Here is a 14,610-nt window from a genome sequence, read left to right as displayed (position 1 = left end):
TTTAGTGAGCTTGTGCAAATTGTAGCCTCATTTTCCTATTTTTAGTGGAGTTGAGTGGTACCTGGTGGGGTCTTCTGCTGGTGTAGCCCTTCCGCCTCAAGCTTGTGTGTGCTGTGGCTTAACAAATGCTTTGCTGCGTACCTCGGTTGTAACGAGTGGTTATTTGAGTCAAAGTTGATCATCTATCAGCTGGAATCACTCGGCCCATTCTCCTCTGACCTCTAGCATCAACAAGGCATTTTCGACCCCCAGGACTGCCACATACTGGATGTTTTTCCTTTTTCAGACCATTCTTTGTAAACCCTAGAAATGGTTGTGGGTGAAAATCCCAGTAACTGAGCAGATTGTGAAATACTCAAACCAGCCTGTCTGGCACCAACAACCACGCCACGCTCAGAGTAGCTTAGATCACCTTTCTTTGCCATTCTGACATTCAGTTTGGAGTTCAGGAGATTGTCTAGACCTGGACCACACCCCTAAATGCACTGAAGCAGCTTCCATGTGATTGGTTGATTAGATAATTGCATTAACAAGAACTCTTACAGGTGTTCCTAATAATCCTTTAGGTGAGTGTATATATATATATATATATATATATATATATATATATATTTCCAATATGCATATATCCTTGCAGCTCTACTAAATGCTCAAAATGGGAGGCCCATTGAAAATTCCCAGTGATGTGGATTAAACACAAAATATGATCAATGTTTTGCCTCTATACAGAACACACTCAAAGCACCACTGCAGGCTTTCATCGACTTATTATTTCATCACTGTGACAGCAGTTTTTACAACATTTTGATCATTACAAACATTAGCTGCTTTTAACTGGGCAGTTCCCTGGGCATACAGTATGCAAACACTCCATTTTGAATAGGAAAATTATTCAGAACACATTGAGGATTGTAGCTTTTGAGTCTTTGCCAATGGCATTCCTGGCTGTGCATCGATAAACACCAGCATCTCTTTGCGTCGGATTCTGGATGACGAGGGAACCTTGTGGATGGAGATACTTGTTCCCAAAAAGGCGTGGCTGTGCACTGACAGCCAAGCGGGTTTTATCAGGTGTTTCCCATGCTACCTCAACTCTAGGGATCCCAGTTGCTACGCAGTTCAACTGAACAGCTACTCCATGTTTGGCATAAGTCACAGAGGGAGGGCCGTTGGTGATTCGAGGCGGGTATGCCATCACAATTACTGACACAGAAAGCTGAGAGCTGCCGTATTCGTTCGCAGCTCGACAACCATACAAGCCCCGATCATACATGGATACTTGATGGATGGAAAGTGTCCCATTAGGCAGCACGGCATACCGTCCAGCTCTCTGCGGCCTGTTGAGGACAACCCCACTTGGAAGCGTCCATGTCAGTCTAAAAGGTTTGGCATTGGTTAGACAATGAAGCAAAAGTCCTTCGCCGTTTACGACGCTGACCGGAGAGTTGTAACGGTTGATAATCTCTGGCTTTTTCCCCGGGGACAATGTGAATGTACGCTCCACAAGCCCTCGAGAGTTATGCCCCAGACAGCGGTACATACCAGCTTCAGCCACGGAAGGGTTGCTGATGATCAAAGAGCTGTCGTTGGGCCGGTGGAAAAATTTTGAGAACTGAAAACCGCTATGCAAAGGCGTGCCGTTGGGTAAAATCCAAGTGACATGAGGTAGCGTTGAGCCCTCGAAGGAGCAATTCAAAGTCACGGCATTCCCCACAGTCAACGATAGATTATCTGTGTTAGTACCTCTGATTTGTGCCCTTTCGACAACTTCCTTTATATCTAAGTTGACTATCAGTTTAACCTCCCCTCCTTCGTTACGAGCGATACAAGCCAGCTTCCCCGAGTCCGTCCTCTTGGCCCACCGGATTTCCAAAGTACCATTTGGGTAAACTGTTATTCTGTTGCTGTAATACGGCGCCGGGAGGATTACATTTCCTGGTAGAACCCACATGATGCGAGGAATGGGCATTCCCTCTGCGATACAGTCCACAAGCGTCCGTTGATCGGCGACTGCGGTCACTTTGACGGCATTTAAAGTTCCTTTTAAGCCGTTAATCATTGGAGATGTTACGAGAACCTCCAACCTGATGACTTTATGGTCTTGTCCTGCATTGTTCCTGGACACGCAGGTGTAGTTACCGTCATCAAAACGCTGAACCTTTTGAACCACCAATGTCCCGTCATCCAGGACTTGGTATTTGTCCATTGCAGGGGCGATAACTCTATTCGTGGGGGATATCCATGTGACGACAGACGTTGGTTCCCCTTTGGCGTAACATCTCAGTGTAGCGGTCTCTCCATAGAAAACCCTGATGATCTTTTGGTCCTTATCCTGGATTTTTGGTGAGGAAGTTGCAACCTTTACCTTGACTCTAACCTTCATCTCATCTTTGCCCAGTTGGTTCTCGGCGTAGCAGGTGTAATCGCCTTCTTCTGGTGTGCCAACATGGTTGAAATACAGCGTCCCATTGTCAAACACCACATACCTACATAGAGTTCAGATAGTAAAGAAGCAGTTAGTTAAGAGTTATGTGTATTATTCAAAATTCAAGAAAATGTATGATTATATGCAATTATGTGGTTATTAAAGGAGACATATGTAATATATTTAATGTGTTAAATTATAAAATGACCATGGTATTTCATATTAAGGAAACATGCTAAGATGAAATACTAGTTTTCTCAGACAACAAAGCCAGTATGTTCTCCTTTGAAACTTCTGTTCTGGTCCAGAACGTCTGTTTATGTTTTGGCCTGTGTGTTGTAGTCCACAGTGCTTGTACTTTACTCCAGTATTTCGGTTTTATGCTACTTTATTCTCCAACCAGTCCTCCAAACCATCATCATACCTGCGAGTGCGCCCCCCGCTGAGACTCTCTCTTTGTTTGACCGGGTTGAGCATGGTGCCGTCCGGCAGCGCCCAGCTGATTTCAGGGTTGGGGAGACCGGATGCCACACAGTCCACCTTCAGGTCTCCACCGTACGCAACCTCCTGACTGGATCTCTGCTGCTTCTGCTCGATCTTGGCCGGCCTGGTCAGCACGTCAACCCGCAGCTGAACGTAGTCATCGCCCATCTTGTTTCGTGCCACACAAAGGTAGTCACCGCTGTCCTTGTCAGTCACAGAGTGAACGGTTATAGTGCCATTAGGGAACACCTTGATCCTGGGGTCAAAACTGCAAAGATAATAGAAACATTTAGAATTTAGAGGACATTAAACGTATTCATTTATTTAAACATTTATAAAATGATTAAGTAGCTTGTGCATTTGTTACCTGTACTGAGCATCGACCAACTTCTTTGAGGGCGTCCTCCAGATGATCCGGGGCTCTGGGCCTCCTGCCGCCACACAGTTGAGCAGCAGCCTCCCCCCGTAGATCACATCTGTTCTCTGGGGGGACGAAGAGGTAATATGGGCCTTGGCAGAGAACGGATTCCTCCTTATGCTCAGGATCACCGTTCTTGTGCTGGAAGCCACCACGTTACTCACTGAGCACTCGTATCTCCCCGCATTTTCCTTGCCCAAACCCTGTATGTACAGTGTCCCGTTGGGGAAGACACCGAGCTTGCGTCCGTTGACAAACTGGGAAGCGATGAGCTGAACGCCGTCAGGTGTGATCCAGCGTATATGTGGCTGTGTTCCACCTACAGCCGAGCAATGGATGTAGGCGTTGGCGCCCTCTAGGAGCGTTGTGTTCTCGTGTCGCATCTGCTGAATCATGGGCAGCAACGCAGACACGTAAAGTCGCACCGAGACCGTGTCGGCTCCCGCTGCGCTGCTCCCAATGCACTTATAAATCCCTTGGTTTGCGTAAGCAGCCTGGTTTATCCGGAGAGTCCCGTTACTGAAGATGGCAATATTTTGCTGAGTGGCAATGCCAGCTGCAGCCACGTGGACGTGGTTTGGGAGCGTCCACGTGACTTGAGGCGTAGGGTGACCCTCCGTGTTACACTCCAAATCGACTTTGCCACCGAGGTGCACAGTTATGTCCCTGTGCCGAGGCTGGAGGATCCGCGGATGCTGAGCGAAAACCACAAGGTTGACCACCATCTTGTCTGTGCCATACTGGTTCTGGACCGTGCAAAGGTACTGCCCTCCATCTGTGGGCTGTGTGTTCCTAATGATTAACGTACCGTTTGGATGGACTTCGAACCTCTGGATCCTGGTGTTCTGAGCGATACTCGCTCCTGCATGAATTAAAAGAGAATTTTTAAGTATATTAGAAAAATGTTTCATGAAAATAAATTAGGAATCACAGGAAAACACACAGAAACTCTCTAACATATTAATATAAAGTGACTCATCGAGTTAAAATGTAAAAAATAGCGACAAAAGTCAAATAAAACGACAAAACCTTCAAAAGAACCCTGGTGTTCTGAGCGATACTCGTTCCTGCATGAACGGAAAGACTGAAAATTAAAATATAAGTGTTTTCTAACACATAGTATATGCGTAAGGGGAAGACATATTAAATGTATAGACTTAAATTACTGGACGTAGCATCCGTGACGTCTCCCATTGGTTTCTGACGAATTTGGTGCAATTGGACCAGATGATGGTGCTATGACAACAAACTTTACATGTTTGCCTGTCACTTTTGATTCGTAAGTCTCAAAAACAACATTCTATTTTCCTGAATGCTGTGGGTCCAGATCTATCCTTATAAGCCACGCCTATTTGCATCTTGATCAATTTTCTGCCATTTTGAATTGTGACCAAATCTGTTTCTTTGCTACCCCTATAAGTTTGGAACAATCATCACCAAATTTGGTACATATCATCTCTGGACCAAGCTGGGAAAAGTTACTTCTTCAGATTTTTAAAGTTCCATATAGTTTTACTATAGCTGGGCAAATACATACTTACTACATATGTATGTATATGTGACGAATAAATGTCTTGAATCTATGAAGCAAGCAATCTCTGTCCGTGTGTGCTATAACGCAACACTCAATTTGATTAGACCCCGCCCCAAGTACACCCCTGCTCTTATGTACTATGTGATTACACTGATTCAATAATTATTTCCATTTTCTGTAGTGCTTGTAAAGAAGGAAGTCAAAAGCCTGACCTGATGTACATAACATACTGAGTTGTTGAGAGGTTGAGTCATACATACCACTTGCAACTTTAGTCCATGACAGGAAGGGCATTGGCTCACCCTCAGCCCCACAGGGAAGCTGAGCATCTGTTTCAGCTTCCACAGTCAAAGTCTGGAAATTGCTTTTAGTGATCCTTGGCTTCCCTCTTGGAATAGATCCTTGTCCAGGCAGCTGTTGCTTTCTGGACACATCTTGAGTGCTTGTTAAAAGTCCCTCTCTGAATGGATAAGTTGGGATTGCAGTAATTGTTGGTGCAGGGGTGGCCGTCTGCTTGATTGTCCGCCCACTAGTCAAAATTAGGGCTGGGGAAGTTGGATTTGTACTCATCAATAGAGCCAGTTTGGGGGCAGTTGGCTGAGCTGCAGGATAGAAGTCTGATTTGATGATGTGTTGGATATTTTGGTTGTTGGGAATGACATTAATGTTGGGAGCCTCCTCGGTTGTGGCCCTCAATGAAGGGCCCATTTCTGCGCCTGTGGACAATGTTTTGGGTTGCGATACATGTGGTGCCACTGTAGATGGGATCACAGCATCAGGCCTTGATGAAGTAGCAGAGGGAGGTTTTGTAATGACGGTACTTGTAAAAAGGTCATCAACATTACTTCCTATGTTTGTTGTTTCTTTAGGATGGCGTTCTAACTCTGACTCACTACTTGTGGTTTTATTTTTACTTGAACTATGATAGGATTTTTCAGGTATTGTAGATGTCTTTGTGGTAATCTGATTGGTGTCTGAATCACCCTCAAAAAAATGCTCAGCCATGTTTTGATAAAGCCACTTGACGTGTATTCAGAAGTTGTCCTGATTTCACGCTCCATCAAGGAAGCAGCTGAGGCGGACAGGGTTGGCAGCGGCAGAGAAGAATGCTTGTCAGTCTCTTTCAAAAGCATCTGTTCACCTTTTTCCACGGGTATGTATTGATGGTCTGATTCATTCTGCCTGACATCTGTTTGCATTTGCATTACAGCGTGAAACCCCCCCGAGGAATTGCCAGAGCGTGGCGTAGGTCCAAGGTCTCCCGTAACGCTTACCCTTTGTGTTTCCTCTAAGGGTTTAACAGGTGAAAGAGGGCTGCCCGTAAACCTCCACTGAGTGATTGATGTGAACATATCCGAGCGCTCTGAAGCAGACGCACTCTCTGAGATTCTCAAGGCTACGTGAGAACTTGTCTTTCCGTGACCCATTTCTGGAGAGGCGGTTGGAAATGCTGCTGCTGGTGATGTGCTTTTGAATAGCGGTTTGGCTAGGGGTAAATGGCTTTCATTTGTTTTGGGGTGCAGTGAAAAGAATTTGGTGGCTGCCTCATCGTTATGCCCTGAGACTGTGCTTTCTTCATGACTCAGTCTGCCTGATGACGTTGCTTGGCTGCCTCTGAATGGAACAGTGGTATTTAAATTGGCTGTTGTAACTTCTAATGAATTTATTTTTAGCTGAGTGGAGGCAGTAGTCCTTGGAGCATTTGCACGTGTGGTGGCAATAAACTGGGTGGGTTTATTCAGCTTTTGTTTCCTTTTGTTTGGCTTTCTCCGGCGACCACCATTCCTTCTCCTGGAGTTAGTTTGTCGTAGGCGCGGGGGCGATTGTTCTTCAGACCCAATCCTTTTCGTAGTAGTAAATACAAGTATAGTTATTGGAGAAACTGTTGTGAGCTTTTCTTGGGATTGCAAGTCAATTGTTGTGTCCTTTGTCGGAGTGTGCGACTGTGAAGTTGTTGCAGTCCCACGAACATATTTTCCATTTTCCTCTTGGTTTGTTTCTGATACAAGTCTAGTTGTTTGGGATACTGTTGTGAGCATTGCTTGGGTTTGCAAACCATCAAGTGTGTCCTTATATTTCCCATTTTCCTCTTGGTTTATTTCTGATTCATTTGGGTTGACCGAAGGTATAATTTCACTTCCCCTTGAAGAGAGTTCTCGGTCATTATTAGAGCTGGCAAGAACATTCGGTCTATCCGTATTCCCGCTCCTCTGCAAGGCCTTAGATCCATCAGCTGTTTTGACTCTGTCAACATCTGCATTTGTGCTATGGTTCTCTTGTAGAGAAAATGTACCGCTGCTGCTTGCAGTGTTTGTGTTAGCCTGCCAGAAAGTGACAGCATGTAGGGGAACAGATGTGGTCAGCTGTGGAAGGAAAAACACACTGTTTGAAGTTGTGTGTAGATCCCAATTCAAGTCTTGGGTTGTGATGTGTTTATCCGTTTTCATTTGTGTATATTGTGTTGGAGTGTGCGGTGTTGTGAAGTCAGTCATGCCATCAGATGATCCCTCAAAAGTATCTTGCAATTCTGTAGTCTGCTGTGTCAATTTCCTCTCTGTTGTATACTGAACTGGGACAGGTGTCACAGTATTTCGATCAGCATTTCGATCTCTAATCTTAGCCAAAATGTCAGCCCATTTCTCTGGGTCTATTTTACTCTTTGACATGTTAACCTTCCTCCTGTCTTCGACATGTGATACTGTTGATTTCCGCAGCACTGCTGGTCTCCTTCGCATAGTCCTTGATGGATAAACGCCTCTCCTTCCAGGAGCCAAAACCCCGGGAACTCTCCTTCTTAGAGGATCCAAGCGGCTCAATGGAGCCCCCAAATGAGTAACTTCAATATCCCCTGAAGCATCCTCTGTATTCTCTGTGGGGACTTTAATCTGAGTGTTCACCCCTGAAGCCGACTGAGGCCTTGCTGGAAACGTCTTCAATGGCCTAATTGTCCCTTTGCGCTGCATGAAAGTGATTTTTGTAGCCAGCGTATCCACACCATGTTGATTAACTGCAATGCATTTATAATAACCACTGTCCATTAACTGAGTTCGTGGGATATGTAGAGTGCCGTTGGAATCGACCAAAGCTCTGGAGGAGTTGGCTTGGAAACTAACAATGTTGTGGTTGGGTAGAATCCAGTTAATTTCAGCATCAGGAGAACCAGATGCTGTGCAAGGCAGGGAAACAGGGTTGCCTGTGAATCCCTCAATAGGTGTAATTGAGGCATCCTCCCCTGGGGGAGGGCTGGAGGATTCCTGCACAGACAGATAGAAAGGCATGACAGCAAGGTCTCCATGAACCTTGGCAATGCAGTAGTAAATTCCAGTATCTGTGTGGCTGACAGCTTTAATGTCCAGCCGTCCATCTCTGGACACAGACACCCTGTTGTCTGGACCGCTGTATGGTGCCTCCACCTTTGAGCCATCCGGCAGCATCCAGTTGATCACCGGTTGGCCAGAACTGGTCACGTTACAGTACATTTGACTCGCACTTCCCAGGATAGCACTCAACACTTTCCGAGTCATGTTTGTTGACTCGATCATGACCCATGTCCTGCTCTGTCTCTGCACCAGCTCTGCCTCCACTGTCTCTGAAAGATCCGTGCTCAGGGTCAGTTTTACCATCTTGGCTGACGATTGAAATCTGTTCAGCTGAAGGTCTGCAGATGTCTGCATCAGCCATGCCGGCTGGGCCATGATATTAACTTTAACACCCGTGTAGTACTGGGTGTCCTTCTCAGAGTCCTGTTTGTACACATAGGTTGGATGAGGCTCTTTTCTGAGCATCACATCCCTTCGTAGGTGGGCTGGCACATTGCTGTAGTATGCAATCAGCCTCCACAGTTGCTCATACTTTTCTCTATCAACGGGGCATTCTAGATCCACTGACAAAGTGATATTGGAGGCCAACTGGAGTTTGTTTAGTTGCTCCCAGTTGATCTTGGTAAACTCTCTTGGCTCGTCAATACCACACTCCAAGTCCACTTGATTCCCATGCTCGTCTGACAGGCCTAAAGAGACGTTTCCAAATGGCTCCCTGAAGTCCTCCCTGGTCATGACTTCACTCTCGACGTCATCGGGCAGGGAAGTCCGGTGAAGGGAGCTGATGACGGGGCTGCTGCAGACCAGGTTCTCCACAACCAGGAGATCTTTACTCTGGAGGTGCCTGGGAGAGGAGCACATGGGACACAGTTGGCCACCAGGAAGGGCCCTGTCCTTCTTACATTTCAAGACACCTGGAGACAGATACAACAAAACTGTCAAATAAGACCTTGATGCATAAAGAAGCGCCAAAAAAGTCTAATATAGTGTCAAAAATGTTGAAAATAGACCAAAAATGTCAAAAAGCACTAATGTCTAAACAAGACATCACAAAAGTGACACAAAAGCATTGAAAAAAGGCCAAATGTAAAAAAAAGTGCCACAAATGTCAAAAAAACATAAATCAACTATAAACTATAACAGTCAGAGTCTAACCTGGCGAGCTTTTATACCAGACACGGAGCCACTGCATGTTGCAGTCGCATGTCCACGGGTTCCCGTGGAGGTACAGATTCTCCAGCTGAGGCATGGCCGCAAACAACCGGGAGGGCAGCGACGTTAGCCCGTTGTCCGACAGATAGAGGTGCCTCAGCGTGGAGACGTGGAAGTGTCCCATCAGAGTGAAGGTGGTGAAGGAGTCTGGGTGTAGCTGCTGAAGCCGGTTGCCTTCGGAATCAGAATCAAAAAAGGCTTTATTGACACAGGAAGTTACACTTACACAACTATTATCCAACTATTTAAACCGTTACCTCACTACTTTAACAGTTAGCTAACTATTTCAACTGTTAGCTATTTTAACTTTCATCTAACAATTTCAACCTAAATATTTTAAGGGTTGGCTAAATGTTATCCAACTTTTTCAAGAGTTAGCTAACTATTTCAACTGTTATCTAATTATGTCAACTGTTATCCAACTACTTTAACAGTTAGCTAACTATTTCAAATGTTAGCTTACTATTTTAACTGTTGGCTAATTATTATAAATGCTAGCTAAATATTTCGAAGTTAGCTAAATGTTTTTTGAAAAAAGAGCCAAAAATGTCAAAAAATAATATTTGGAAAGTGTGAGAACGACCCAGATGTAAAGTCCAGGATGAAGGCTAGTGCAGAGTGTAGTGACTCGGGACTCACCTTCCAGCTGCAGCAGCCGCAGTGAGGCGAGGCCGTGAAAGGCGTCAGGGTGGATGAACTCCAGGCGGTTGTGGTCCAGGTGCAACCGGGCCAAGGACCACAGACCCTGAAGGGTGTGTCTGTTGATCTCCTTCAGCTTGTTGTAGCTCATCTTCAACATCTAAACCAACGACCAGTGAGGAGAAACAGAAAGAAAGTCAACATTTGATATTATGAACAGGGCCGGGTTAAAATAATCTATTCTCCAATTAAAATCTGTTCTTGTTGTTTGAGTGAAACTACTACAAACATACACCAAACAACTACAAATGACCCCAAATGACAATAAAGAGACATAATAGAAAAGTAAAACTAGGGCTGGGTTAAAATAATTTATTCTTCTATTAAAATGAATTATTGTTGAAGTGATTTGATATCGATTAACGAAATCCAGACATGGATCTTTTGATCTTTTCCAGTTAAGTAAAAAGTCATTTAATGTGTATTCCTCATTGGTCATTCATGCATTCATTTAATCCCAGATATCATTTTGTACGGCGTGTTTTAGTCGCTGTACCTGTAGTGAAGTAAGATCCCTGAACACTCCATGAGGCAGACTGTGGATGTCGTTCCCATGGATCATCAGAAGCTCCAGCTTCCTCAGACCAGCCAGAGATTTGTCTGTAATCTTATTAATGCTGTTGAACCTGAAACAACAAAACCAGAGTGCAACCCATATGTGAGAAACAATACATTAGAAACATTACATGGGCCTGGGTAAAATGAAATCTGTTTTTCTATGAAGAAAAACCAAGCCTACAGATGTTCCTACATAGCAGTAAAGATCGTGAATGCAACACTCCACCATAGCAGAGTAACATTCAACACAGAATGCAGCACGTTGTTTTGAATGTTGTTATTTTAATGTAGTGCTAATGGCAGAAGTAGTAATGCTGTGATAAAAACAGAAAAACATGTCTTTCTCAACCCTGAAGCGCAAAATTGAGAATGAAAACCATCGGTTTAAACCTGTCTGGACTGCACTTTTTGATGTGCCTGTGTCAGATGTCACCAAATTTTAAAAAGGAAACAACGACTATACTTTTTTATTCATTGCATTTATTTGTGTTGGATTTAAATGTCATTACATGCTGCTTTACTTCCCACTGAAAATGTGTGGCCCTGGTAAATTGCTTTGTTTTAAAATACGGCCAATTGAGGCTCCATTCACATTTCTACGTTTTGGTTTTTAAGTGTTAAGTTTTGAGTCAAAAGTGATCTCGGTGCACCAAGTGTTTTTATCTCCAGTAGAATAACTAATCTCTGTTTAAACTAACACGCCCAAACCTCATATTTCATCAACATTCTGGTATACAGGACATAAACAGGAGGCAGCGTGGAGACTGGTCGTTGCCTTGGTAACGTTAGTAGCTTTAGTCTCAGAGAACGAGACGTCTTGACCAATAAGACCCAATCAGGAGGAGAAACATTGGCGTCAGTGTCGGTGTTGCCAAAGGTCTCCGTTTGAAACACAACCCCGCAGATTCCAGACCAAAACGGGTCAGAAGTGTTTCCAAATGTCTCCGGTTTAGGGGCTCGGAAACACCAGAGCAGGGGGAATGAGAGGGGGAAACACCAGAGCAGGGGGAACACCAGAGCAGGGGGAATGATATTCCTTTTGAAACCAAAACCTAGTAGATGGATCCTGAATTTAGACCAATTGAATAGCAATGGTATAGAGCTTAACAGTGTGGTTCCAGAAAATCACTTTTGTAACCTGAGCTGTTCAAAAAGTGGGCAGTAACTGGCAATGCCGAAGAAGCAGAAAGCAGAGACCCTAACCCTTATCTGTGGATTATTTTCTGCACTGACCCCAGATTGATGCGCTCCACATGTTTGGAAACAGTTGCTGGGATGGAGAGGAGGGAACGGAAGGTGCAGTGGAGCTCAGCAGGCTGGGGGCAGGAGCAGGGCCGGGGGCAGGGCGCCGGTGAAACACGGGGCACCGGGTCAACATTAGGCACCATCAGCAGCAGCAGCAGAGTGTGGAGGATGCATACGACCTGAAGCTCCATCTTCAATTAGTTACAGCAGCTGCCCGTGGAATAACTGCAACGATAATGTTACCAACACATCACACATTCATTATGGTGCGTTCCATTTGTACTAGGAAGTCGGACTTTGTGAGTTCCAAGTCGGAAACTTCAAATGGAACAATAGCAAAAATCCAACATAGCTGCCCCGTGCATCAACAGGAGTGAAAGCTGTAGTAACATATTGTTTATTAGCACTTTTGTCTAACTAGTGTCTCAGTAAATCAGTTGTACATACAGTCCTATCCTACTTTTATCTGTTGACATGTTTCTACACTGTTTGCACAAAATACAGTGTAATGCATTGTTATCAACTGAAATTGCTAAGAATAGCTAACCTGGCTAGAGCTGTGAAATACGATATTCCGATTTCTTAAATGGAAAGCAGTCAACTCATTTTTTTTTAGCTAGCTATCAAACACAACATTTAGCATATCTCTGCCAAACAAAATGCTATCAACGGAAAACTTCTTCACGATGCCACTCTGAGACTCTGTACCAAATTGGGTGAAGATCAGCCATTACGGCGCTATAATCAAGCTAGAAGCGTTTTGGCTTATAACTCAATGAATGTAAATGGAACAATTTGCAATTGCAATTTAGACGTTGCACCTCAGGGCATACTCACACTTGGCCCAATTAAACCGTGCCCGAACACGTTTGACGCCAAAGTCCGGTTAGTTTGACTACCAGACACGGTTTAGCGTACCAGTTATCAAAATAGTGTAATTTAATTAAATACGTATAATAAGTATATATCTAAGTCTATTAGTTTCAACAACAACAAAAAAAGCTTGCCATTCTAATATCCAAAGGCAGTGAGTTCTAACTTGAATTTGGGGATCTGAGTTTGTGACCATTAAATCCACCTTTTGAAATTGCAAATCAAGACCCTTCACATTTTAATTTCAAAGACGTAAATCCAAAAGAAATATAGAAACATGATATTCAAAGTAGAATATTTCACTATTGAACTATTCATTGGCTGCTAAAATGTAAATACTTTTGTCTCTTATTTGCTTCCTTAGCAATAACTGATTCATGTGCTTGCGGAAATAAAACTGGAATAAAACGTCTCAGATGACAGTCATAATGCCTCAGAGGTAAAACCTAATTCCCTGCAGCGCTGCTGCAAATTTGGCTCAAGTTTTTGTGGGTGACCGTTTGCCTGCATCAGCGCGTAAATGGATCAAATGCGGTGAAATACGCACGAGAGTTTCAGCCAAAAGTGCTCCCTAAATATTCCATAACTTCAGCTCAAATCCCTGTAAAGAAACACGAAAGCTCTTACCTCAAAATCTCGAAAGCCTCTCCCTGGGGAACTCCTCATATTCCATTTTAACGTGGATAAAGTCCAGAACCCGCAGTTAGGCTGTTAAATTGAAACTAGAACAAAAAACCGGAAACTTCTACGAGGCAATGAACAAAGTTGGGGTAGCAATCTGTGGAAATGTGCACAGAGGAGACACAGAACACAGATCACAGATTTAGAAGTAAAATCCTCCGGGAAAAGTGTGTGTCTTAACTCCTAAATGCCGGTGCGCTGTGTGGAGTTTTGCAGGCAGGAATAAGTGAAGGAGACGCAACAGGAGGAGCTACAATGGCGGTTATGGGGAATTTTAGATTTCTTCACTAAAATTTTGCTTATTTAGTTCACTTTAAAAGTGTTTAAAAAGGCATTACAAAACACTTAAGGCATAATAAAAAGTTGAAAAAGTGTAAAAAATGTCAAAAGCGTCAAAAACTTGAAAATGCCGGGCAAGGCCGTTGAATTTTTTTTCAAAAACGTCCGAAAATAGCGTTATTTTGCGATCTTTAAAAGCCCCAAAAATGTTTAAACAATAGACAAAAAAAGCTTTAAAAAACCTTCAAAAACTGAAAAAAAACCATTAAGAAAAGGTGCTAAAACACAATCAAAAACTTGAAATATTTAGCTAGCTGTTGAAATAGTTAACTATTTAACAGATTTATGGTTGAAACATTCAGCTTCCCTCCAAGTAGTAGCAGCCTAGCTAGTAGTTGTAGTTGCTGACCAAAACAATCTAAATATTGACATTCAGTTGAAAGAAATAATCAATATCCACTTTTATATAATAAATAGTGTTATACACAGGGTGCGGTTTTCTGGGGGGGAGGCGTGGGATTTCTCCCTTTCTGGTCTACATATCCCTCCCTATGCTCAATTATTTTTATCCCCGGTGGAGTCAAAATGTACCCAATGTTGACACCATGTTGTGCTATCTCATTTTGAGATAATGACATTCTAGTGTTTGGGCAAGGCCGGCCGAGTGGCTCTATATCCATGGTGCTATTGGAAGGGGGATTTAATTCTTGAATGTTAGGTTTTGTTTTGCGCGATCAAAAACCATCCCCCCCCCCCCTGCTTTCTTCACAAATCACTCCCTGGTTATACATTTGGAACAAACATTGGGAATGGATGAAGTTTTATTTTATTTTTTATTTATTTTTTTATTTGATAGGGACAATGCTCATTGATCAAAAGACAA

At 43.6% G+C, this 14,610-nt stretch overlaps 1 protein-coding gene across 1 annotated transcript; it reads right to left on the bottom strand.

Annotated features, from left to right (window-relative positions):
* Positions 1-750: 750 nt before the first annotated feature.
* mxra5a (matrix-remodelling associated 5a) lies at positions 751-13,704 on the bottom strand. Its single transcript, XM_039793657.1, is given in 10 exon segments — positions 751-2,486; positions 2,850-3,176; positions 3,276-4,188; positions 5,121-5,852; positions 5,855-9,094; positions 9,336-9,566; positions 10,032-10,191; positions 10,588-10,717; positions 11,883-12,119; positions 13,395-13,704. Coding segments are annotated over 9 exon segments (7,530 nt in total). The 5' UTR covers positions 12,086-12,119; positions 13,395-13,704; the 3' UTR covers positions 751-892.
* Between the last annotated feature and the right edge of the window lie 906 nt (positions 13,705-14,610).

The sequence above is a fragment of the Perca fluviatilis genome, chromosome 24, assembly GCF_010015445.1.
Source record: "Perca fluviatilis chromosome 24, GENO_Pfluv_1.0, whole genome shotgun sequence".
NCBI lineage: Eukaryota > Metazoa > Chordata > Actinopteri > Perciformes > Percidae > Perca > Perca fluviatilis.
The sequence above is the reverse complement of the archived record's forward strand: the minus strand, read 5'-3'. Positions and strand labels throughout refer to the sequence as shown.